This window comes from Mustela erminea, chromosome 12 (assembly GCF_009829155.1).
Source record: "Mustela erminea isolate mMusErm1 chromosome 12, mMusErm1.Pri, whole genome shotgun sequence".
In the NCBI taxonomy this organism is placed as follows: domain Eukaryota; kingdom Metazoa; phylum Chordata; class Mammalia; order Carnivora; family Mustelidae; genus Mustela; species Mustela erminea.
The window spans coordinates 9,118,532-9,146,295 of record NC_045625.1 but is presented as its reverse complement, the minus strand read 5'-3'; the positions used below and the strand labels follow the sequence as shown (position 1 = coordinate 9,146,295).

General features: G+C 38.3%; 1 protein-coding gene across 2 annotated transcripts in view; it reads left to right on the top strand.

Annotated features, from left to right (window-relative positions):
- Positions 1–27,764, top strand: part of PBX3 (PBX homeobox 3) — a 214,428-nt gene that overhangs the window by 165,132 nt on the left and 21,532 nt on the right. For both annotated transcript variants that reach the window (XM_032306234.1, XM_032306235.1), the window contains exons 4-5: positions 7,447–7,637; positions 17,019–17,154. In XM_032306234.1, coding sequence (XP_032162125.1) covers positions 7,447–7,637; positions 17,019–17,154 — 327 coding nt within the window. The remainder of the gene's footprint in view (positions 1–7,446; positions 7,638–17,018; positions 17,155–27,764) is intronic.

The following is a 27,764-nucleotide window of genomic DNA, read 5'->3' as shown; positions in this document are numbered from 1 at the left end:
CTATTAAAATAAGGGAATTCCTAATGAACTTGAACCGGAGGTCCTGGGAACCCCGTTTTTAACAATTCAAGGCCTTTTGACTTCCCCACCTCTCTACCAAAGGGAAATGGACACATCAGTTTTTGCAAATGAAATTTGACTTAGACATTTGTTCTCAGTTAAAAAGAAAAAGATATATCACGTCCTGTGCAGCTCTCCCACTTCGCTTGTACCAGAAGAAATGCTTGTACACAGGCAATTCACTCCATAATTTACAGCTGCTATAATAGAGATGACATATTGAAAGCTATCTACTATAATTATATTGAAATACATTTTTGCTGAAGGCAAAAGTGTTGTAAGGGTCCCAACCCTCCCCAAGCATCTGAGAACCTGCTTTCTGAGTTCACAGATGTCTTTTGAATTCACCTCAAATCAGGGGAAACATTGAGCCAAGCATGCACACCGAATGTATCCAAGACCAGTCAGGTACCATTTAGCTACTAGAGGACTTTCAGATTATAGGGAATTAATTATTGGGGGAATGGAGAATGAATGTGGAATCTAAACCATCATGAAGGCATGTCCTTGTGCTTTTTGAGGATCTCAACATTTATGTGCTCAGATTTGCTGGTAAAATCCCCTTTGCCTTTAAAGGAGTTTTACTTTTATGAGGTTAAAAAATGCTGATGTTATTACCTTAGAGGTTGTGTAGCCCCAAAATTCCTAATTCCCTTTTTGCTATTTGTTCTTAAGAGTTAAGCAGGAAGGACAAAAGGGTCCAAGCTGACGGAAACTCTGTATTTCATTTTCCCAAGCAAGGCTTTGTCTTTCACTGCTTCCAAGGGAAGAGTTTTACTTCTTGTCAGCTTTCATGTTGGGTCTTTTCCTTGGCTGAAAAAAGTGTGTGAGTGTTCCCTTTTTTCCCTCCAAGTTTCTACTTTATTACTTCTACATACCAAATTTATCTTTGACCACACATTTGATTAATAAAATGAATTGTTTTATATTTGAATATTCTTTTGTTTTCAACTTCTTTCTGTATTATTCAGGCAGTAGGAAGGCATGATTATATTACTGTATTAAGTAATCAGAGTAGGGACTGTTTGCAGAATAGCTAACATATACAAAATATGAATTTCATATAATTGCCATTTTCATCGTCAATAACTGCCATTTATTAGGTATTCTGTTCTAGATTCTATGCAAAGAGCTTAAAATATATAATATACTCCTTACAAACCCTTCATGAGATAGTCCCCTAAATCATGCAATTAGGTAAGAGGTGTTGAGATACAGTAGATATTTCCTCTTTGTGGCTATTCCTTACTCATATTGGGCTCATTCTACTTGGTTTAGAAAAAATATCTTTAAATGTTGCCTTTTATTCTAAAACAAGAAGAATTTGTTACTTTAATAAGCATTCCATAAATACAAAATCTATGATAATGGACTAGAGTTACTTGCAAGGTTATAAAGACATCTAGAGAACAGATACATGCAAATTTGAGAGGCAGTAACTTTTTTTTTTTTTAAGATTTTATTTATTTATTTGACAGAGAGAGATGGCAAGTAGGCAGAGAGTCAGGCAGAGAGAGAGAGGAGGAAGCGGGCTCTCTGCTCAGCAGGGCCTCGATCCCAGGACCCTGAGATCATGACCTGAGCCGAATGCAGAGTCTTAACCCACTGAGCTACCCAGCTGCCCTGAGAGGCAATAACTTTTAATGGAGATTTATTCTTTCTTTGACAAGTAGATTTTAGAATGGGGTATCATGATCGGTTGATTGCAGTCAGCTTCTCTAGATGGTTACAAAAGACCAATTCAGTTTTTAGATCTGATCACTGACCCAGTTTAAAGTTTCTTCTAAAATTAGTGCTTGCTCACTATCCGATTTTATATGTTTACATTCAATGGTGTGAATTTACAGGCAAGGAAGGGGTTGTATTTTGAATTCACAATGAAAAAAAAAGCACCACCACAAAGGAAACGAAACTTTAACAAAGTCAAACAAACCTGGAAGTTTAGCAGACCTGAAAACTTTAATTTTGAGGATAAATGAAATGTGTACAGATAGTGAGGAGACAGTTTTACCAGCCAACAAATATCATTAAAATGATTATTATAAATCACGTATTTCACATCTTCAATTGGTTTTGGATTATTAAGGAGAAAGGAACAAATGGCAAGGAGAAATTCTCATAAATAAGAGCTGGTTGAAAATATTTTTTCAGATGAAGCTTTTCATATTTTATGTTCATGGAACTATGTTATTGGTATATGTGTTTTAAAACACAAAAATGCATCCTAGTTAGCTTTCAACAGCTAGACCAAAAGAAAAAGAGGTTTCTGCCATTAGTTTAAATCAGAAAATTCAAGGAGTCAAAACTCTTATTCCCTGAATGTTCCGATTAAGCAAGGTGTTTCTATGTTTGTATCGTGGACATTGATGACTAGAAAAATTTTAACTGATAATTTCACTTGGAAAAATAATAAGGCAATGAAAAATTTCTCCAATGTCTATTTCAATAGTATAGTCTTATAGGTATGACAGAGATTGTGATAAATGTTTAAAGCGAACCTCCCATATTAAAAATGGCATTGATGCTAGTATGTGGTTGGGTGGCCCTTCAGAACAACTCTGCGATCATTTGATCATTCTCATAGCATTTATATGTTTAAAAAATATATACCTTTTAAGGACTAGAAGATGAGGCAGTACTGTGCTCTGCTGTGAAACTGGTTACAGATGATTCTGTAAATGAGGCTGTAATTTACTTTCAGTGGTATAAAGGAAAAAAATCACTTTGCCTAAAGTGTATGCATCTTTCTTAAGGGTGTACCCAGATTTTAATTATCTAAATGTAAATACTTAACGAATTTTACTTAGAGTAATGAGCTAAAGTGCACACTACATAAATGAGATGTTCTAATTAATCATGTATGAACTACTGGTTTAAAGAAAAGCTATGTGAATTCTGTGAATGTTGGGCTATTGCCAAATTGCTAATCAGCATTTGCATTCATAGATGAGTTCACTTAATAAGTTGTGAGACATTCAGCAAATGTTTTAGGAAATTATGAGTTTTTAGATGCAGAAACTTTTTGCTTTTAACCCTTGTCCCCCTACATGCTTCCTAGAAACCATAGGGAAACATTATTTCTGGAGAGATTAAAATGCAGCTAGAGAAAAACTTAAGAGAGCTAACATCTCAGGTATCATTCACATAGGAGTTTTGGATTATTTATCATGTCGTACACCCTGTCAAAGATATATGTTACCATAATGTGTGAGCTAGGTTTTTAGGAATTTACGATGTTACATGTGCAAATTAAAAATGCTTCCTTCGTCCAATACAGTGATTCTCAAAAGTTTTGGGTCTTAAAACCTAGACTCTTATAAGTTATTAAAGACCCTTAAGAGCTTTTTTTGGGTGGATTTTATCTGTCAACATTTATTATGAGAGAAATCAAAACAGAAAAATTGAAAGTATTTATTAATTAATCTTAAACTAATAATAAATCATTATATGTTAACCTAAATAACATTTTTGTAAAAACCTGTATTTCCCCCCAAACCTCAGCATCTATTGAGAATAATGATTCTGTTTTTACATTCTTGCCAAACTCTTTAATATTGGGCTCAGTAGAAGTCACCTGGATCTTACCCGTGCTTCTGCAGACAGTCTGCTCTCATGTGGTTGAAGTACACAAAGGGTTTCTGGATCTGACCTCGCACAGATATGGCATTGGAAAAGGCAGGAGTATATGGTAATAGCCTTTTCAGATAGCTATGGACTTTCTTCTTTGATATTACACCAAAACTTGACAAGTTGTAATTCCTTAAAAGTTAGTTATAATGTGGAGTTGAAACCATATCAATTAAGTCTTTGTACTCTGTTTCTTTAAAGTCCATTGGTCTAATATGCACTTCGAATGGTGTTTTTGTAACATCATGCATTGATCATTTGGAAAATACTGGTTCACTGAGTTATGTCCATCTTCCAGTGTTGACACATTTCATTTTATGATACCAAAATATAGTTAAGAGTAGCAACACCAAGCTAATCAGAAAGTCGACTGGGAAACTGTGAAGCTCACAATGGTGGATGCAAGTTTTGCAAAATTCTAATTTTCACTTGAAAACTCAAATTTTGTTACGATACACACTACTTACTGTCAGCGCTTTGACTTGACATGGCAGACACACTTCATTTTTGAGAGAATATCGGCAAATACCCAAGTCTGAATAATTATAATTCATTGGTTTTGCTTTTTGAAAAAATGGTGTTCCATGAAAAAAGCAGCTTTAGCTCACAACTGAAACAGTCGCACAAATGCTTTTTCTCAAGATAACCAACCACTGATGTGCAGTAGAAGTGCTTTTTGTTTGTTTCCCATTTTGTCACACAGAATTTTACAGATGTAGTGAAGGGTTGAGATGTAATAACATGAAGAATTTCTCTTGCTTCACCAAGGACATTCGTAAATGAAACTGTCTTTTTTGCGTGTGTTTGTGTGAATGCATGGTGGGGAAGAATTGAGAAAGAAACATCAAAGATTACTTAGGATGTGGTTTCCCAAAGAGTTTTTCTTAGCACTTGAGTCTGCAAGATGCCATAGAGCTGTGCTATCCAGTCTGGTGGCCACTAGCCATGGGGAGTAATTGAGCGCTTGAAATCTGGCTTTTTTTTTTTTTTTAAGATTTTATTTACTTATTTGATAGATGGAGATCACAAGTAGGCAGAGAAGCAGGCAGAGAGAGAGGATGAAGTAGGCTCCCCACTGAATAGAGAGCCCGATGCGGGGCTCAATCCCAGGACCCTGGGATCATGACCTGAGCCGAAGGCAGAAGCTTCAGCCCACTGAGCTACCCAGGAACCCCGAAATCTGGGTAGTTTGAACTGAGATATGCAAATGTCCCAGATTAGAAAGTGTGCCCCCCACAAATAACATAATATTCTTCATTAGCCATGTTTTTAAAATACTGAATATGTGTTGAAATGTTAATAGTTTTCATATAGTGGGTTAAATAAATATATTTTTAAAATTAATTTCACCTGATTCTTTTTATTTTTTTAATGTGGCTGCTGGAGTTTTGTTTTGTTTTTTAATTTCATATGTGGCTTGCAGTATATTTCTTTTGGGTAGCACTGCTCTAGAGAAAAGAGATTTTTGTATCCTAATTTATCTGGGGAAAGTTGGCTTTCCCATTCCCCCTTAAAGATTTATTCTGCATATTGCCATATTAGTCTTGAGGAGTCTTGCAAAAACAAACAGACAAAAATCTTTGAAAATTTTGGTTAACTCAGCATTTTCCAAACATGCTGTACTTTTGGACCATCTATTGACATTCTCTGGAACTAGCTATAGAAGCACATACTTTCTGATCCCTGTGTGGGTACATGGTGCTGGTCTAGGTTTCTTCATTTTATCACAGAGAAAACAGAGTGTGAGAGTTTGTCAAATTACAGAATTTTGAAATTATATGAACATCTCTTTAGAGAAAGTGCAAGAAAAAAAATATGTACAAATATTTCTTGGCATGATGACCACTTATATTCAGTTTGGCCTAAGGTAGGGTAAGTAGTGTATTGGGGGACAATCTTAAGTTTATTTTTATTTTGGTTTCCTTAAAGGTAGAAAGAACTTAAGATTTTAGAGCTTCACGGTTCTTTAACATTTTACTGCGTAATAACCTAGGACAATAATTCTTAGCCTTTTTTAGTTATTAACTGGCTAAGAATCTGAAAAGAAAGCAAAACTCCCCAGATTGTCCCTTCAGGTGTTACACATCTGCATACAGCTTGGATAAGATTTCAGGGAGTCATAGACATTCTAAACTTATCCATGGCTGCAAGTGGAGAATTCTTGCAGGGATAACATACTTACAGATACTAATCAACATTACTCTTGAACTGTAATACAACTGACCAGTCAGTTGATGCTTATTGGATGCCGACTGTCTGTCTCAACTGCACAGTTCTACACTCTGAAGATTCCTGTTAAGTGTAACACAGGGTGGCTACTCGCTTAAATTGCTTAAGACTTAAAACATATGGGGGAGAGAAAAAAGCACCCTTTAACTGATAAGCAAGATTCATTTTACCTCACTTAGAAATATGTATAGGAAAGCTCCGTAAAGCTTAGAGTAACTGAAACACCCAGTGTACTTACTTGAAAGGTTAGTTCTCTAATGAGCAGTTAGAAAAACCATCATGTGCTGTATGTGAGCAATGTTCAGGATATCTGTAGGGAAGTGGACATTATTACAGCTTCAAACTATGTCTTGCCGTGATCAATGATTGTTCTGTCTGCTCGCCCTACCAGGGGCATCTGTGCAATAAGATTCAGAATCTCTCTGTCTTGCCTTTTTAATGAAAATGCCAGAAGATGTTCTTTTTATCCAAGGGTATAGACTGGTGCTTTATTTACCAAAGCAGTAGTAGATTTCAGCATAGGCCCCATTACTTGGTTTTATCGATTTAAAACAATACACGTGAACTGAAAGAGGGGTTGAGGGTTGTTAACTTAAAAGTTTGAGACCCAAGTCTGATCCTTGTTTTCCTGCTGCACCTGCCCTGAAGAGTAAAGTAGCTTTACTCATCTTCCACGGCTGGCTCATATCTACCAATAAGGCCCACCCCAAAGCCAAATTATTCCAGGACAGTGGCTTCCTTGTCATCCAAGGCCCTTGATGTCCTTCCATGGACCTGAATCCCTCTTCTCCTCTACATTTTCTCTCATCCTCTGAACTTGCTACCTATCATTATCTCCAGGGTTTTTCTTGTGCCTAGCATTCTTCCTAATGTTCACCTTTATCCACCTTTCAAAAGTCGTACCCATTCTTCGAAGCCCAAATGTCACTCTGCCATGAAGCCTGATGATTTCTCTGCCTCCAGATGAGAATACTCCCTCCTTGGAACTTAGGAAACCCTTAATCCTATCTTCCGGTGACACTTTGCACAGACTGCTTGCTTGAGAATTATTTTCTTATATGTATTTTATCATACTAAAGACCAAGTGCACATCTTGCTCATTTCTCTCTACCTTCATAGCATCGGGAAGAGTTTGCCCTTCATTAAACATTTGCTGAATATATGTAAAATCCCAGAGAAAAACAGGAGGTGCTTAGTATTGACAATTCATATTTATACATAGGAGTTGGTAGAGTGTGTCCTCCAGTGGGAAAACCTCATTTTGGGACTGGGAAAAGGGTGGACGGAAGGACAGTCGAGGGCTCTGCCTCCTTTGCATGTTGGGCCATTCGTAGTTTCAGAATTCTCGCTGCCGCATCTGACTATCCCCGCCATTTGACAAATGTCTTAGCTTTCATTCCACCACCGCCCCCCCACCGCATAATACCATTGGCAATTGCAAATGAAGTGGAAATTTAGATGTTAATGTTTGGGTATGATACTATAAAATACCAGATTCCTAAGGAGTGACTTTTTTTCCCCCCTTTACAGGCATGTAATGAATTCACTACACATGTGATGAACCTTCTCCGAGAGCAGAGTAGAACACGTCCCATTTCCCCAAAAGAGATTGAAAGAATGGTGGGCATCATCCATCGAAAATTTAGTTCCATTCAGATGCAGCTCAAACAAAGCACTTGTGAAGCAGTTATGATTTTAAGATCAAGGTTCCTTGATGCCAGGTATGTGAGGCCACGAATCTATTGCATGGCTTTTTTCCTTCCCCCTTTCACTCCTTGTATATTATTTTCTGTAAAACTGGCCAGTTGGTCCTAGAGTCTTCTTTAATTTGGCTAAGAGCTCTTCTCTACAATGGATAGGTGATTCACCTCCTGGTGCCGGTGCTGAGGCCTCTTCTTATCTGGGAGGGCTTCTCCTATTAGCTACCATTTTGGTGACTCAGAAAAGAGGATTACTGCTGCTACTAAGGACTTAGGAAGAGGTAGCCTTTAATTCTGATGCTAAAAAGTATTTTTAAGGATAATTTTCAGTATGTAACTCTGTTTTAACAAAGGTTTGCTTTCTAAGAATTTCTCAGTGTTACATTACCTGTGCCTATTATAAGACAATGCTTGGAGACACTGATACTCCCAAGAAGGAAATGTGTGGCAGTTAATAGCAATGACCGCAAAACCCCCAAATACTGTTTTTTCCAAATCAAGGAAGAAAGCTTAGCAGTTTCTTCCATAAAGATGAAAATTTCCCTTTTATCTGAAACTTTCACCAAGTTTTGCAGGAGTTGATCAATCGCTCTATGGTGCGTTGCACCTACTAGATGACGTAGCAGAATTGTCAAGCTCCTAGGGTATGCTGCCTCTGAGGGGAAGCCTCTTGGACATTGCTGAAGCTTGTGATCGGTCTTCAGCTTTTGAAAGGAGTTTCTGTTTTGTTTTGCTTTCTCTCCCTTGCAATCTCACAGAGGTGGTAATTATTATCCAACTTTTACAATATTGAAGAAAATAACTAAGTTAGCTTCTCAACTGGAAAACAAGGTGTGTGGGACAGTGTTCATGCCGGAGCTCGCTCTTAGAGAACAGAGAATCGTATGCCACCTAACTGTATGACCATTCTCCTAGCTAAGGAAAGCCCTGTATCACTTCTGGTTCCTTCTTCTTCCATACTGAATCAGTTACCAGAACTCACCAGTGCTTGGTTTTCAGCCTTGCCCATATTAGCTCTTTCTTTCCATGCTCACACTGACTCAGTCCATCCTTTTGTACCTGGCCTCAAACAGTTCCCTCCTGTGTCTCCCTGTCTCCAGTCTCAGCCCCTTTCTTACCCATCCTTCCCACCGCCCTGGCGTGTCCTGTGATACCCCACTTGCTTTGCTTAAAAACCACAGTAGCTTTTCAGTGCTGGATAACTCACATACACACTACTTAACCTAGCGTTTAAGGCCTTATGTGACCTGTTCCTGCCTGAATTGCTTTTTCATTATTAAGATTCTTTGAAGTTTTATTCTATTTTTTTCCTATTTAAAGAATCCCAAGCCCACTTTGGAAAATTGGATAATCTATAGAATAGAAAAATGAAAGGTTAAAGAACATTACATTTTTGCTATATAAGGAAAGAAAATTACTGAAAATGCTCTAGGATATTTCCTTCTGGTTTAGGGGCTTTAAAAAAATGTTCTGGTGATGGTGCAATATGCCTGATTTGGTTTGCATTTTAAAAAATTTACCGTGAATAAACAAACATTTTTATGTAGTATAAGCTCTAATTTTAAACATTTTAACGGTTGAAGTCTACCAAATGGATATATGATAAATAATTTACCTAGCTCTTCCTGCATTTTTGATCATTTAAATTGTCCCTTTATTTCCATTATGGTTTCTTTCTTCTTTACTTCTCTCCTTTCTTCCTTCCTTCTACAAGTATTTACTAATGCTGAAGATTTTAAAAGTAAGCAAGATAGGTTAACATATTTGACGCAGTTGAACTTACAGTCTACTTGGCAAAACAGACAATCAATAAGTAAACAAATATGGACATACCTCAGAGATATTGCAGGCTTGGTTATAGACCACCGCAGTGAAGTGAGTATCACAATAAAGTGAATCAAATGAATAAATGAATAAAGTGAATCAAATGAATATTTTGGCTTCTTAGCCCCCAAGTTATGTTTATACTGTACTATAGTCTGTTAAGTGTGCCATAGCATTATATCTAAAATAAAATGTACATGTCTTAATTAAAAAATACTTTATTGCTTAAAAAAAAAAATGCTAACCATCATCTGAGCTTCCAGCAAGTTATAATCTTTTTGATGGTGGAGGGTCTTGTCTCAGTGTTGATGCTGCTGACCGATCAGGGTGGTGGTTGCTGAAGGCTGGGGTAGCTGGGACAATTTCTTAAAACAACAGTGAAGTTTGCTGCATGACTGTCTCTTCACAGACGATTTCTCTGTAGCACGTGATGCTTTTTTATAGTATTTTACTCACAACAGAGCTTCTTTCAAAATTGGAGTCAGTCTTCTGCTGATTTATCAACTGTTTATATCACATTCTAAATCCTTTGTTGTCATTTCAACCATCTTCATGGCATCTTCACCAAGAGTAGATTCCATCTTAAGAAATCACTTTCATGAGGGTTTCTGGGGGGAGGGGGAATAGGGAGAGAGTGGTTGGATTATGGACATTGGGGAGGGTGTGTGCTATGGTGAGTGCTATGAAGTGTGTAAACCTGGCAGTTCACAGACCTTTACCCCTGGGGCTAATAATACATTATATGTTAATAAAAAAGATTTAAAAATTAAAAAAAGAGAAATCACTTTCTTTACTCATCCATAAGAAGCAACTCCTCATCTGTTCAAGTTTTATCATGAAATGGCAACAATTCTGTCCACTTCAGGCTCCACTTTCTAGTTTCCTTTCTATTCCCACCACATCTGCAGTGACTTCTTCCACTAAAAAGTCTTTCTGAGGTTTGGAATCAACTTCTCTCAGACTCCTGTTAATGTTGGTATTTTGATCTCTTCCCATGAATCATGAATGTTCATAATGGCCTCAGAATGGGGAATCCTTTCCCGAAGATTTTCAATTACTTTGCCCAGATCTAGCAGAGGAATCACCATCTCTGGCAGTTATACCTTTACAAAAGATATTTCTTAAATAGTGACACTTGAAAGTCAGAATTCTCCTTGATCCATGGGCTGCAGAATGGATGTTGTGGTAGCAGCCATGAAAACATAGTCTCATTGTCCATCTCCATCACTGCTCTTGGGTAGCCAGGTGCATTGTCAATGAGCAGTAATATTTTGAAAGCAGTCTTTTTTTTCCTGAGCAGTAGGTCTTAACAGTGAGCTTTAAGATATTTAGGAAACCATTTTGTAAACATATGTGCTGACATCTAGGCTTGCTTGTTCCACTGATGGAGCACAGGCAGACTAGAGTTAACAGAACTCTCTAGGGCCCTACAATTTTTGGAATGGTCAGTGAGCATTGACCTCAAAGTCACCAGCTGTATTAGCTCCTAACCAGAGAACCAACCTGTTCTTTGAAGCTTTGAAGCCAGGCATTGACTTCTCTTCTCTAGCAAGGAAAGTCTTAGATGGCATCTTCTTCCAGGATAAGGTTGCTTTGTCTACACTGAAAATCTGTTGTTTCATGTAGTCACCTGCATTAATGATCTTAACTAGTTCTGGAGAACTTGCTACAGCTTCTCGGTCAGCACCTGCTGCTTCTCCTTGCACTTTTATGTTATGGAGGTGACTTCTTCCTTAGACCTCATGAACCAACCCCAACTAGCTTCATAGTTTTCTTCTGTAGCCTCCACCCCTCTCTTAGCCTTCACAGAATTGAAAAGTGTTAGGGCCTTGCTCTTTGGCTTAAGAGAATATGTTCTAGCCTATTTGATCTTCTATACAGACAATTAAAATTTTTTTTCTTTTAAAAAAAATTTATTTGAGAGAGAGATCATGAGCCTGGGGGAAGGGTAGAGGGAGAAGCAGACTCCCTGCTGAGCAGGGAGCCTGACACAGGACTTGATCCCATGACCCTAGGATCATGACCTGAGCTGAAGGCAGATGCCCAACCAACTAAGCTAGCCAGGTGCCCTGTTTTCACTTTCTTATCATTCATGTGTTTATTGGAATAGCATTTTTAATTTCCTTCAAGAACTTTTCCTTTACATTCACAACTTGGTTGATGGTTTGTCTCAAGAGGCCTAGTTTTTGGCCTGTTTTACCAAGCTTAATGAAGACATCCCTTCCCCTCTAAGCTTAATCATTTCTAGCTTTTGATTTCAAGTGAGAGATGTGCAACTCCTCCTTTCACTTGAACACTTAGAGGACATCATAGGGTTATTACTTCACCTAATACCAATATTGTTGTGTCTCAAGGAATAGGGAGGCCTGAGGAGATAGGGGGAGACGGGGGATGGCCGGTCAGTAAAACAGTCCAAACACACACAACATTTATTAAGTTTGCTGTCTTCGATGGGCACGGTTCTTGACATCCAAAAGCAATCACAAAAGTAACATCGAAAATCACTGATCACAGATCACCATAACAAATAAATAATAATAGAGATGTTTGAAATATTTCAAGAATTATCAGGATGTGACACAGACACCAAGTGAGCAATTGTTATTGGTAAATTGCCTCTGATAGATTTGTTCAATGCAGGACTGTCACAGACCTTTAATTCATCAAAATTATAGTACCTTTGAAGCACAGTAACACAAGGTATGCCTGTGTGCTACGGTATTCTATTCAGTTAGGCAATGAAATGCAATGGTAAGTGCTGTGAAGAAAATAAAACAAGGTAAGGAACAAGAAAATGATGAAAGAGGATATTATTTTAAACACATGTTTATGGAAACTAGTGTTTCTGTGAAAATCTTTATGCATTGAAACTTTTTGATGTTTAGAATTATTTCCTAGGATTAATTCTCACAAATGGAATTATTAGATCAAACTTCTAACATTTTTAGTGCTGTCTTTATATCATTAAAGTGTTCTCTCCTGTGATTAATACAAAATGAAATCCCTCCTGGTCTTACCTGTTTCCTCTGATTAGAACCACTGCCCCTTTTCTCCTCCCCGCCCCCCGTCTCTGGCCTTCCACAGTAAACTACCAACCCTGTCCCCAACTTGGTCGCCACTGATGAGTGGTCATCTGTGAGGGTGTCCAGCATGGAGCCTGGAATGGAGCGAGTGTTCATGTTGATTTCGTGAGACCTTGCTCATCCTTCCAGGCCCAGCCTAAATGTTCCCTTTTGGGGAAGTCCAGTGAATGGGACTGGTCTCTACCTTCTCTTCAGTACTGATATTACATTGTCACAATTCTCTAGACCAAACTTCATTCAGATTGCCTTTATTATAGCTTTTCAGGAACATAAGCCACATTGTCACTGAAAAGCAATCGCCAAGTCTTGAACGTTTATATTCCCCACGATTCCAGCAAGCTTCTAAATGCAATAAGCTGCAAAAGGTAATTTATTGGCTAAGCAGATGAATGAATATTTCTGCTTCATACTTTTAATATCTCAAGTCAAAGAGTTAAGGTAGTGTCAGAGAGAAAAAAAAAAAATTTTCAAAATTGCTTCTCAACTTAGACTATTTTAACAAAAGATATTATGTAACAAAGATATTTTAAAGTACTTCCTTCAGAAAGAAATCCTTCCTAACAATTGTTATCCTTATTTCTGCTGATACTTTCCCATTCTTGTCAACATGCATGCTTTTTTTATTACATAACTGCATTCATAATATATACACCTAAATGATTCATTTTTCTTCTGAGAAGAGGAAGTATGTTAACAAGTCAGAGTGAGCAGAGGCAGAATGGGAAGGTGGCAGAGCTTGGAGCAGAGTTCCTTCTCCCGCAGAGATTGCTGTTAGTGATGTTGCAATGCTGATGGGACGCGGCCCTGGGACTGAGGCGCCGCTCTACACTGGCCTGAGGCACAGCCATTTAGAGTGTGCTAAAGCCTGCGGGAAAGGAACTTAGGGGGATGCTTAATGGGCATTTTCTACAGAATGTTTTTCTAAAAAATAAATAAAGCATAACACCAAGTTCTCCTGTTTTATGCCTTCAAGTGAATGCAAACGCTGAACTTTGGTTCCGTCTATTCCTGTAGTGCCTTTCAGCAAGGCCTCTGCACTGGGAAGCCGAGGTTTTTCTGTTCTAGGCAAACATGCTCATTCAGATACATGATTTCCTTGCTCACTTGCTCCTGGCTTCTCCTTTGGCCACACTCACGTTTTCCTGGTAATTGGACAAGTTGAAGCATGTACCAGTGCAAAACATTTACGAAGAAATTTGCATAGGTCCCTCTGCTCTTCTAGTAGAAGTGCTCTAGTAGTTTGGACATAGCCAGACTGTCTGGGATGAGGTATCCTATTCTGCTCATAAATTTGTTCTCTGACATTTTTCAGTGTTTACTAAAACCATTCCTAGACAGAGTTGATAAATAAGCTAGGCTTAGCTTTGCTTTCCCAGGTATGTTCCTGCTCATTCCTCCTTTCATTTCCCAAAGAAATGCCCTTGTGTCAAGCCTCAGTCTTGCTGCTGGGCTCCATGTTTTTTATTATTATTATTATTTTAAAGATCTAATTGGCTTTATTCAACCATTCAGCAACTGAGCAGCATCCCATCTAACAAAGAAGGGTGCTCTGTACTCCAGATTTTAGACTTAGAGTTCGGAATTCATATGGCTACATATAATAGATCAGTGGAGTGGCTGGTTGAGGGACAATGAGGATTAGAACAGAAGGGTGCATGTCTGGGGGCATAGCCATCACTCAGCATTAGCCTATGGCTGGCTTCTGAGAACGTGGGATTTGTGTGACTGATCTTCCAAGATTTTCATAAGAAGTCAGAAACTTCGATTTTCATGGGTAGGTCATTTTTGTATGGTCTCAACAAATATGATACTATATCATAGTATATGGGCCAGGTAGTCATCTATAGATTTGGGCCAGATAATTATCTATAGATTGGACAGTTTCAATACCTATCCTAGACCTTTTTTACCCTACTCACCCACACGCACACTTTTCAGAGGGTGCCCCTTCCAAGTGCCCTCAGGTCAGAGGAGTGCATGACCACTGCAGAAATCCCAACTGCTGTTGATGTCTTTCTCTCCCTTTCCTTCCCTCCCTGTTTTTCCTCACCACTTCCCCCATTTAATTCATCATCATATTCTGTAGATTTTCATTCCTAAGTAGATCTTGAATTTTTTTTTCATCCTTAAGGAAACAACCGATGGTTTAACCTTCAAAAAAATTATTAAAATTAGGAAATTTCAGGACTCTAACCTGAGGTGTTTTGATCAGACCTAGATTTCTTCCACCCCTGACTCTCCCTTAATGTTGAGACATAGATCACATACTTAACCTGCCATGTTAGTGACATCATTTTAACTAGAAGAATCTCATAGGGTCTACACGTTTGACAACTGCCTACTGACTCCTTCCCGAGTATAGGATATCACAAGTGAGACGATTATTAAAATTATTTGGAAGATAGTTTTAAGAAAATTATTTGGGGAAGTATTTTCTAGTTACTGGAGGATCTAATTGAAAGTGAAGTCTGACAAATGCTAATTTTCAGGTTGGAATTCTTTAAAATTATAATAACAAAACCCAAACATGAGTAATATTTTTGCTGTTTGAAAGAAATTGTTAATAAATACTTGGTCTTCTAACTCTGCCACCCCCTTCCCAGTAAAAACAAAGAAAATTTCCTTCCCTGCTTTCCCTTTTAAACAAATAATGCCTTATTCCAGACACTTGCTTATGCAGAAAAATCTAGAAATTCTTCATGTATTTTTTTCCTGGGGCACCTGCTGGCTCAGTGGGTTAAGCTTCTGCCTTCGGCTCAGATCATGATCTTGGGGTCCTGGGATCGAACCCCGCATTGGGCTTTCTGCTCACCGGGGAGCCTGCTTCCCAATGCCCACCCCCATCTGCCTATCTGCCTACTTGTGATCTCTGTCAAATAAATAAAATCTTTAAAAAAAAAACCAAACTTGTTAAAAAAATGTAATTTTTTCTTACATTCCTTCTTTTTCTTCTCCACTCACTGCACCCATCCAATCCATCACCAAGTCCTACTGTTTTTACCTTTCAGATAGATCTTGAATCTTTTTATTTCCATTACTCTTGCGCTATGCCAGGTTACCATCATCTCTCAATTTGACCATTGCAGTTGTCCCCTTAAATATCTGTATTTCCTGGGGCTTCTGGGTGGCTTCAGTCAGCTGAGCATCTGCCTTCAGCTCAGGTCATGATCTCAGGTCCTGGGATTGAGAATCCCCCTCATTGTCGGGCTCTCTGCTCAGGGGAGTCTGCTTCTCCCTCTCCCTCTGCCTGCCACTCTGCCTGCTGGTGCTTGTTTGCTCTCTCTCCGGCAAATGAATGAATAAAGTCTTTATTATTATTATTAACATACAATGTATTATTTGCCCCAGGGGTACAGATCTGTGAATCATCAGGCTTACACATTTCACAGCATTCACCGTAGTACATACCCTCCCCAGTGTCCATAACCCAACCCCCATCCCAACCCCTTCCCCCCCAGCAACCCTCCGTTTGTTTTGTGAGATTAAGAGTCTCTTATGGTTTGTCTCCCTCCCAATCCCATCTTGTTTCATTTTTACCTCCCCTACCCCCCACAACCCCCCGCCCTGCTTCTCAGATTTTTTATATCAGAGAAATCATGTGATAATTGTTGAATAAAGTCTTTTTTAAAAGATCCACATTTCCTTTCATGCCCTCGTCCAACTCTTCTCAGCAGTTAGAATGATCTTTTTGGAACATAAAACTTAAAGCCTTTAATAGCTTCCGGTTGTACTTAAAATCTTAAAATTCTTATGGACCCACTAGGTGTGTGTATAATCTGGTAACCCGCCCATCCTTCCATGCCAAACTTACACATTCCCTGATTTTTACTGTGTGCCAGTCTCCTCTGCCCCTTTGGACTTTCCAAGTTTGTTTCTGTTTCAAAACCACTTTCTTTGCTCATTCCTCTTCCCCTCTACTTTTTGTCTGACTAATGTAATGCCTACACATTCTCCAGATCTCAGACTCCGTGTCACTCCTACAAGGAAACCTTTCCTGACTCTGTAATCTGTGCTCAATTTCCCACTTATGTGCTTTTGTTATACCTTATACTTTTCCTTCATGACACTTGATATGGTCTCCATAATTTGTATTTATGTCCGTGATACATGTCTAATGACTGTCTTCCCCCTAACTTTCTGATTTCTCCCTCACCCCTCCAATCTCCTGTAAACTCTCTGGTAGGCCTTACCTGTTTTGTTCCCACTGGATCTTTATTGACTACCTATAACGCCTCAGATCCTTGTTGAATAAATTAAAGAATCAAGTTAATTGTGCTTCACATTCTTGTATTTATAGTGATCCTGCATCTTAAAATGATTTCAACAGTGCTTTGGAGGATGCCAAGAGCATAACTGCAATATCATTGTGATAAATCATTCCCTAAGAATGTTTAAAAATAGAAATCTATTTTTTTTTTCATATAATTCTAATCAACATATCCCTTTTCAGTTAAGGCTGATTATAACTATAATTCTCTTTTGGTTCTTGTCATAGACGAAAAAGGCGTAACTTCAGTAAACAGGCCACAGAAATCTTGAATGAATATTTTTACTCACACCTCAGTAACCCCTACCCCAGTGAAGAAGCCAAAGAGGAGCTGGCCAAGAAATGCAGCATCACAGTGTCACAGGTGAGAGGACGCCGTGGGTCTGTCTTGTTTCCCTGTTGATACAGGAGCCCTCTTCTTTTCTCAGGGAATCACCAAATGTCAGATCCATGTGTTCCATCAACAAAGAAGATAAAAAGTATAAATATAGATGTTTACACATTTTTATGCAAGCTTTTTAAAGCTTAGGTAATTTTTTAAAACCCTAAGTGGCAAGGAATCAAGATAATCACGCACCACGCCGGTGTAAATCTTCGATAGAGAGGACATAAACATGCCACGGGGAGAGACACGGTTTATTCTTAAGTGACTCTTCAGTAAATGGCATGTAGTCCTGCTTTCCCTGATTTAGATGACTGACCTAAGCTTCTACCAGTGAGAAACCAATTTATTTGTTGCCGAAAGGAAATTTAATATAACTCTTTGGTGAAAGCTTTGAGGAATTCACTAAGTGTTTTCCTGGTAACCATACTATGATATTTGGGTCCCAAGGATTTCTTTGCTTTCTTGTTACTAATTAAACAGAAGACTTAAGTTTATACCTGTCACTGTTTTGTTTTTTTAAATGTTTATTTGTAATAAATTGTGGCCCTGAAATTAGCTGTCATCTTCTAACAAAAATACATTTAGTTTTAGGCAGATAGGTATTTTAGGTATTTAGGTTGAGGATTGGAGACAAACCACTGTACCTCCTTATAAAATAAGTACATTCTACTTATAAAATAAGTATATTTTACTGGCATTAGCTCTAAAATATAATTTTATTTAAATACTTACACAGTTGTTTATAGATTGGCATTGGGATAGCTTTTCCTTAGAGCACGCAGATGTGGTGATTACCAGCCAGCTGTTGCAGTGGAACTTAAGGAAAAGCTGACCCTTGGCAGAAATTTCAGTTCTCCCTATTGGTCATGGGACACACACATTTTTTGTTTTTAAAGATTGTATTTATTTATTTGACAGACAGAGATCACAAGTAGGCAGAGAGACAGGCAGAAAGAGAGGAAGGGAAGCAGGCTCCCCGCTGAGCAGAGAAGCCCCATGTAGGGCTCAATCCCAGGACACTGGGATCATAACCTGAGCCGAAGGCAGAGGCTTTAACCCACTGAGCCACCCAGGCGCCCCAGCTACACACATTTTAAAGTAGTTTCTAAATAAATACTTCTGTTGTACATCTGAAGTCCAAGATAGTAAAGATCCCCTTCAGATCCCATACTGGAAGTTTTATATCAGTATTTTAAGTCATTGTTCTTTAAGGAATTAGAGTCTGGATTTAAGATGATTTCTAGCTTCTGTTTTGGCATTACTATCCATAGGACCTCTAGAACCTTCTTCGGTTTATAATTAAGCTATCGTTTAAGAGTTAGTGTCATTCTCTTACAAAATAGTGGCTTATCTTGATTCCTCTTGCTCAGTTTGAAATGGAATATAGTTGATTTGAGTTACCAACTTGTGAAGATGCGTATAGAACAGTCCTATCTGGGTGATGTAGTACTCACTGCCACTTGAGCTATGAAGGAACAGTATAATGCTGGGTCATGTCGGGAAGCTGAAATTAAGTGCATGTTTTTCTGGTGTGCACATTTCCCCTGAACACTAGTGAAAGGATTGGGCTCATGCTAAACGCCAATTGATGATGCCAAGCCCCATTTTCCGGCTCTCCCAACAGCTCTCTGACTTTAGAATTCGAGTTTCAGTCAAAGTGTTTTCATGCCTTTGCTTCTTTTCTTACTTCTATAACATAGTTACCATTGGAGAATAACACAGATTATATACATTTTTTGAAAGCGATACAATCCTGGCTTTTCATTAGCGTAGTACTAGCATTTGGTGTGTAATGTAGGACTTGCCTAAGACATGCTGTGTAATAAGTGGCAGAAAAGTTTCCTTCTGTTTGCTCAACTTCTAAAACAGACTAAGAACACATTACTTATTTTTTAAGCACATTACTATACTCATTTCACTTACTTTCTGATAGAAAAACAGCTTTGTTAGGTTTAAAAAAATTTTTTTTGGTAATTGCTTGAGACATGGAAATAATAGACTTAGATCAGTGTGTCTACAAAGCAAACTTGCTGACCATTTTTTCCCCCCGCAGTTCAACCTTTCAAATGCAGAATTTCAGGGATCTGTTTAAGCATTAAATTGTGACAATTTCCTCCCCTTTTTACCCTTTTCCTGACTAAAGGAGTTAATTTCCCCTCAACAGTCCCCCTCCTACACATCTCTGAAGAGGGAACAATGATGTTATCATTTTAAGTATTAGACATCAGCTGCTCGCCTTATAAATTAGTGCCCTGTTGTTTAAGTTGTTTAGAAATGAAAGCAGAGAATGTTCCAGATCTGACAGGTTAAGTACTTTCTAAAGAGAAAAAGCATTGTTTAAAATATACATCATACTAAAATACAATTAAATTTAGAATCCAGAAATCGCTCATATACAAAACTAACTTAAAAAAATGGAAATCCACTGATAACAGGCAATTGTTGCAACACAATTTTTGCCAGATTTAGGGCATATGAAACTGATTTATTTGTTATTGCTTAAAATACTGCTTAAAATAATAATTAAGAATAAGTAAGGAACCTTCAGAAGAAAATGTAAGGAAATATCTTTAGTACTTTGAGGGTAAGAAAATATTTATTAAAAAGAACATAAAAAGTATAAGCAACAAAGGAAAAGACTGATAAATTTAGTGGTAAAATGTTTATAAAAGTACTTAATAAAGACTGAAACAACATTATACAACCATTTTGGTAAAGATTGGATCAGGCAGGAATCATCAGTAGATATTAAATCTAGAGGGAAACTTTTTTTTTTTTAAAACACAGAGAGCAAGACAGTGAGAGAGGGAACACAAGCAGGGGGAGTGGGAGAAAGAGAAGCAGGCTTTTCCTGCTGAGCAGGGAACCTGACATGGGGCTTGATCCCAGAACCCTGGGATCATGACCTGAGCCGAAGGCAGACGCTGAACAACTGAGCCACCCAGGTGTCCCTCTGGGGGAATTTTTTTTTTTTTAAGATTTTATCTAATTATTTATTTAAAAACTTTTATTAAAATTTCTTTTCAGTGTCCCAGAATTCGTGTATGCATAACACCCAGTGCTTCATGCAATACGTGCCCTCCAGAATACCCACCACCAGGCTCACCCAACCTCCCATCCCCTCCCCTCAAAGATTTTATTTATTTGACAGACAGAGATGGCAAGTAGGCAGAGAGGCAGGCAGAGAGAGAGGGGGAAGCAGGCTCCCTGCTGAGCAGAGAGCCCGATGTGGGGCTCAATCCCAGGATTCTGGGATCATGACTCGAGCCGAAGGCAGAGGCTTTAACCCATTGAGCCACCCAGGTGCCCTTAGGGGGAAATTTTGATGAAAAAAATAGTCTTAAGGTGTCTCTCGATAGGCCCTTTGTTAGTTGTAAGGATTTAAAAAAAAAAAAAAAAGCAATTATAGAGTGCAGAAATGGAACAAACCCTGATCAAGTGATTAGAAGCAACATCACCAAAGAGGGATGGGTAGACATTTTGTGTAGTGCTTCATCTGAGAATGTAACCTGAACCTAATCACTAGAAAACATCAGACAAACAAAATGAGGAGTGTCTGTTAGGAAAAAAGGAGGATGGGAGCAGCGTTCTTTAGAAATGTCAGAGAGAGGCCGTGGAAATGTTTCACACTAAAGGAGGATAGAGACATGACAGGTAGACGCACTGCCTGACCATAGACTAGATCTTGTACCAAAAGGGACAATATACTGTAAAGGATATTGGGTTAAATTTATTCAAGTCAATTATAATTTGTTATTGTACTACAGTTATATAAAGAGAATATCTCTGGTCTTAGGGAATACACACTGACTTATATAAGGATAAAGGGCCATGATGTATAAAATTGATTTGCATATGGTTCAGAAAAAAAAAGTGTGTATATGTGTGTTTATATATGTGTGCATGTATGTATATAAACACACACAAACATGTATAAACACAGAGGGAGAGTGTGCATGCATGAATACACACAGATGATAAAAGAAATGGAGCAGAATGTTTAATAACAGGTGAATATGAGTAAAAGGCATACACAGATGTTCTTTGTACTATTTTTATTTTTGCAACTTTTTTTTTGCAAGTTTGAAATCATTTCCAATAAAACCTTTTTTAAAATGTGAAGACAGCCATAGACTGCAAGAAGGGATTTGTAAGTGTATAAGCAAAATTAAAATCCGAAATACAGAAGGAATTCCTATAAATTAACAAGAAAAAAAGAATGTATTTGAAAAATGGAAAATGCAAATAAGGACTTCACAGAAGAAATATAAATATTCAATTATATGAGAAGACCCTTCTTACTAATAATCAGGAAAATGTGATTTAAAGACTGCAAGGAAATCACATTTTACATTTGCCAGGTTGTGGCAGAAAATCTTAAATTTGACCATACTGAGTCCACACATTGCTGGCAAGAATATATATTAACAGGAACTCTTAAATATTCTTGTTAGGAATGTAAGTGGGTATAGCCTCTCGGAAAACTTTTGGCACTATCTTATGAATTTGAATATATCTATACGATTCAAACTACAATTTTACTTCTAAGTGAAATTGCCCTAGAAAACTTATTGTGTATGTGTATCAGGAGACATGTGTAAAAGCATTTATTGTAACATTGTTTGTTGGCAAAAAACTTAAAATAAGACAGTTGTCCATTGACTGGGGAAATGGATAAATAAATCCATTGTGGTATAATCCTGTTACAGGTTACTGTGTAGCCATGAAAAAGGATGATCTACAACTACATAGACCCAATTTGAATGAAGCTTAGAAACATAATGAGTGAAAAATGCAAAACGCAGAGGATGAGACTCTTGATCTCAGGGTCATGAGTTCAAGCCCCAAGTGGGTCATGGAGCCTACTTTGTTTGTTTGTTTGTTTATTTTTAAATTTATCTGAGAGAGAGAGAAAAGAGCATGAGAGCACAAGCAGGGGAGGGAGAGGGAGAAACAGACCCCCTGCTGAGCAGGGAGCCTCACTCGACTCCAGGCTTGATCCCAGGGCCCTGGGATCATGACTGACCACCACACACCCCTGGAGACTATTAAAGAAAACCCTCAAAAACAGGCAACATTAATCTTAGTTTTAAAAGTCAGAATAAAAGTGGTTACCCTTGGGAGAATAGTGATTGGAAAGAGGATGTTTCTTTCTTTTTTTTTTTTAATTAAAAATTTTTTTTAAAGATTTTATTTATTTATTTGACAGAGAGAGACACAGCGAGAGAAGGAACACAACAAGGGGAGCGGGAGAGGGAGAAGCAGACTTCCTGCTGAGCAGGGAGCCTGACGTGGGGCTCGATCCCAGGACCCTGGGCCAAAGGCAGCCACTTAATGACTGGGCCACCCTGGCACCCCTCTTTTTTTCCTTAAGCTTTATTTATTTTAGAGCAGGACAGAATGTACATACACATGCCTATGAGGTGGGGAGTGAGCAGAGGGAGAGGGAGAAAGAAATTTGTGGGCTTGATTCCTTAGATCACCACCTGAGCTGAAACCAAGAGCCAAATGCTTAGCCAACTGAGCCACTCAGGCACCCCTGATGTTTCTTGATCTCAGTTATGGTTTCATGGGTGTCTTCACTTTTTGAAAAATTCATCAATCTCTTTACTTATGATGTGTGCCCTTTTTTTGAAAAAAAAAAATCTATCTATATATATACATATATATATATATTTCACTTGACTAAAAATTTACTACTTACACAACAACGACAAGCCTGGCCTCATGGAGCTTACATTTTCCTGGGAGAGTACAAACAGATAAAATGAGTAAATGAGATGATAAATTAGAGTAAAGTGATAGGTGTTATGGAGGAAAAACAAAAGAGGGAAGGAGAACAGAAAGTGACATGTACAATTAATTTTTAATAGAGTGGTAAAGAAAACCCCTCCTGAGAAAATATCTTTTGGTAAAGATTGAAAGAGAGAATGAACAAGCTGTGTGAAGAACATTCCAGGCAGAGAGAACAGTTAAGTGCAAAGGGCCTGAGGTGAAAGTTGCCTGAGCAAGTGGGAGAAGTAGTAGGAGATGAGGTCAGAGAGATGGTGAGATCCAAACGCTGAAGGGGCCTTGGACACCATGGTAATGGTGGACTTTTCTTCTAAGGAGTGGTGTGATCTGACTTAAGGTTCAGGAGGATCACCATGACGGCTGTATGGACAACAGAGCGAGGGAGACAAGAAGAAGCAGCCACCAGTTAGGGTGTCTTTGCAATAATCCAGGCAGAAGATGAGGGTAGCTTGGGCCAAGATGTTTGTGGTAGAGGTGATGAGAGGCTGGACTCCAGATCATTGTGAAGGTACAGCCAAGAGGGTTTACTGATAGTTGAAACGTAGCTTGGAAGAGAAAGAAGGTCAAGAAGGACTTGGACATTTTGGGCTTGAGGAGCAGAAAGATGCAGTTTTCATTAAATGTGATGGGAAGGATTTGGGAGGAGCAGGGTTTTCAGGGGGAGGGGAGATCAGGAGTTTGGTTTTACATGTGAAGTTAATATATATTATAGTTTTTTTAAGTTCACTATATATTATATAAATAGGTGCTGGTAAGTGAAAAAATTATAGTTTATGTTAGCATTACATTCATTTGTGTTAATATATTATAAATGTAAATGTCCTTAGCACAGAGTTCCAGGTTGAACTCAGAATTGGAGGTCTCTGGTTTCTTAAGACGTGGTTTGGTTGAATAAGGTGGAGTTCCCCTTTTTTTACATAACACTCTGAAAATTCACAAAAAAAATTATTTCAAATGTCATAAGCATTGAGAATCATACTTAAATTGTCACATATTCTTAATTAGTGAAGCAGATATTAATATGCCTTTACTTTTTGAAATAGAGCTAACTTGCATTGATTATTCACAGCAGCAAGTCACAAAAAACTCCATTGTTCTCCTGATTCCAATTTTGAGTTTAAAGAACTCTGGCCCTACTTTCTCTGCTAGGTGTTTTTAGAATGAAAAATGTTCACTTATTCTTCATTGCTACTGTAATTGAAATGTACTGTAAAGAAAGGATTGATTTTCTTTTTTTTTTAACAGATGAGAACCTGAAATAGTAGAGAGGTTAATTGGCAACATTAAGATTCATTCATTCATTCATTCAACTAACGTATTTTAGAGCTCTTAAAGCGGTGCACAAGACCCACTTTTATAACAGTCTAGCATGGAAAAAAATTATTATCTAACCCTTACAGATGAGGAGACTGATGTTCAGAGAGGTTAAGTGATTTGACAGAGAGTCACAAGTCTTTACAAGTGGGAGTGCTGGGGCTTCTTCCTACACAGAGGTTCTTGATAAAAAGCAAGAAACTGGATTTTTACTTTTTTTTTTTCCTCTGCAAGAGGCAGTGTGATTCCTCTATCCCTAGGGCCCCAGCTGCCGAGTCCTGTTTGTGCAGCCCAGGCCTGGGCTTCTGTCACTAGGGCTGCATCATTTCCCCCTAAGCTGCTTTAGACACTCCAGGCTAGTTAGTAGCCTGAGGTCTCCTTCCTCATTAAACTACTTATTCCAAAGCAGTGAATATTCAGTAAGCTAATTAAAATTTGTAAGTAAGATTTCCTTATTAAAAAAATCTATTAAAATAAGAAGAAGCCCGTTAAAATAATAATTAGAACAGGAAAAAAAGGATGGCTATCAAATTACAGTATTTTTTCCAGCTATCTATAAAGGCCTGTTCAGTGGCTCTGGCAGTAGGCAGAAGGCAGGAGAGGATTTCTCCTGTAAGGACGCAGTTGGTGAGCGGGAGACAAGGTGAAGGAAAGTGGCAGCTATTTTGTTAAAGTGGCTCTTTCACTTGTCTTAAAAGAAGGCTATAGACCCTGTGTTCTATAAAGGCTCTGCTTGTGTGTCCTAGTGGAGAGAGACGTCATTAAACAGTGTGCAAAGAACAAAGGAGCAGCTTGTAGAGAGATGGGAGCTTTGAGACTGCTGTAACACTCAGTACAGATAAGGCATATATCCGCAGGATTTAAAGAAAACAGAAGCCTCTGATTTGCTGCTTCCGTCTTCTCTACAGTCAGTGCCATGATTAGCAGGGTACCTCGAGTTGGCTCCAGTGGTGTTGGGTATTTTTATTTATTTTAAATTGACATTTTTGGAGAAAATCTCCTAACACTAGTTTGATTAGAATGCCCAAACTAAGGGTTGAGACACTGTTTCCAGCTTCGATGTAGTGGTTTTTGAGTTTTCCTATGCCTAGAAGAAGCCATGATCAGAACCATGGTCCCTCCAGTTTTTGTCCCCTTCACCTTCTTTTGCCTGTTTCTTCCCTTTGAGTATTCCCAGCAGTCTCTCCTCATACCTGCCCCTCATCATCGCATCTCACCTTTCCATTGCCTTGCTTCTTTGAGGCATGTCAGACCAGTAGGCCAATATATCAGTCAGGGTCCCAGAAGAAAACAGATGGCACACTCAAATTAGAGTAATTTGAGGAGAGTTTAATAAAGTGACTATTAACAGAAGTGTGGGCAGAGTGTAGGGAAACCACAAAGGGCAATGCTAGTAATGCTCGGTTCTGTTACTACCCCTTGCCCTAAAGCAATGAAGAACTACCAGCACCCACCTAAGACGCAGAAGCTGTATTTGGAAGGATAGTAATTGAAACCTTAAGTAAAGACAGTTTTATGCTGAGGGAGTCAGGGGAATGGTTACTCTGATGTTACTTTCCTTGCTTTTCCTTATCTCCCACCAGTGACTTCCTTTGGCTGGAAGCATCTTGGGGCCCAGAGCAGTGTAGAGAGTAGGCAGAGAGGAATGAACAGAAGATAGACAGTGTAGCCCGAAGAACAAAGGCACCAGTTAGAACAGGCTCCAAGTTCAAGCCTGCTGGCTTCTCATTCACTCACTCTGATATTCCTACCCAGGATATCTGGCATCCTCCAGAGATTCTCTTGGGCTTCCTTTGTCCTTGTGTTTTGGCTTCTCTTCTCTCCTGATTTTTCTGTCAGCCATGCAGAAAGCATTTTACTTTTCTAAAGGGAATATGGATTTTGAAAGTAGAAGCTACAAACAATGTAAATAAATTAATTTGATCCAGCCAAAATTACTTGTGTGGGTTTTGGGGCTATTTTCCTAATGCATTCAACAGATCCTGAAGCATTCAACAGGCCTCCTTTAAGCACTGTGATTGGCACTGTGGCAAACAAAGGTGAATTAGTTAGGGTTCTTCTCCCTGAGAAATGTCAGATTTCTTGGGGGAGACAGACAAATGTGTTACTGACAAGACACAGAAGTTACCTGGGCGAGTACACAAGTTCATTTGGGTGCCATTTTGGACTGTGGTAGAAAGATGGGTTTACTTTCTACTGAGAGGATTAGGAAAGTTCCCAACTTACTAGTTGTGTGACCTCTGGGGAAGTCATTCAACCTCACTGTGCCTCATTTCCTCATAGGTATAATTTGGATTAAAAACAGATGTACTCCATCAAGTTATAGGAGTTTCAGTGAGATAATATATATAAAGTACCTAGCAGAGTGCTTATCACAGAGTGAGGAGAAGATATAATAATAATAATAATTATGCTGTTTATGCTATTTTTCCTGCCTGGAATGGTCTAACCCTGCCCACCCCCAACAAAAATGTATAAACATTTTATTAATTATGACTCTTTCACTTCAACTGTCAGTTCTTCAAGAAAGCTTTTCTTGTACTCCCAGTTCATATCCTCCATTATGTATTCTCAAAGTTTCTTATGCTTCTTCTTGATAGCACTTATCACAATTATAACTAAATAGTGAATTGTTTTGTTTTGTTTTTAAAGTGAACTCTAGGGACACCTGGGTGGCTCAGTTGGGTAAGCATCTGACTTTGGGCTCAGGTCATGATCCTTGGGGTCCTGGGATTGAGCCCTGCCTGCAATGGGCTCTATGCTCAGTGGGGAGTCTATTTGTCCCGCTCCCTCTGCCCCTCCCCCTGTTTGTGCTCTCCGTCTCTCTCAAATAAATAAGTAAAATCTTAAAAATAAATAAATAAATAAATAAATAAATAAATAAAGTGAACTCTACACTCTATGTGGGGCTCAAACTCATGACCCTGAGATCAAGAGTCATATATTCCACTGACTAAACCAGCCAGGTGCCTGGAATAATGAATTGTTTCATTTTAGTATATGTGCTGCTGAAGCAAGCACTAAATAATTAATTGTTTAATGCTGTTCCCCTGATAGATGGTGAATTCCATGTTGATCGGGACTGTAGTCTTATTCAGCATTATATTATTAAAGCCTACCACAGGGTATAGCACCTTGATTAGAGAAGGTCTGGAATTACGTTGTGTAGATGTTTAGATGTCTGCAGTTATGCTTGCATTTATGAGGTTGAGCAGTTTAGATGTCTGTTTTACTTACTTACTTAATTAATTAATTTTTTAAATTAATTTATTTAGCAATATTCATTCAACTAGTGATTTTTGGTCATGGTGCTATATTTAACAGTGACTACAACAAAGATTCTGTCTTGTGGAGCTTATTATAGTCTAGTGAGGAAAGAAGAATAATATATACCTTAATTGAGGTACATGTTCATAAAATATTAGGTATAATTATAAATACTAACATAATTATTATTATGTCATACTAATAAGTGCTATGAA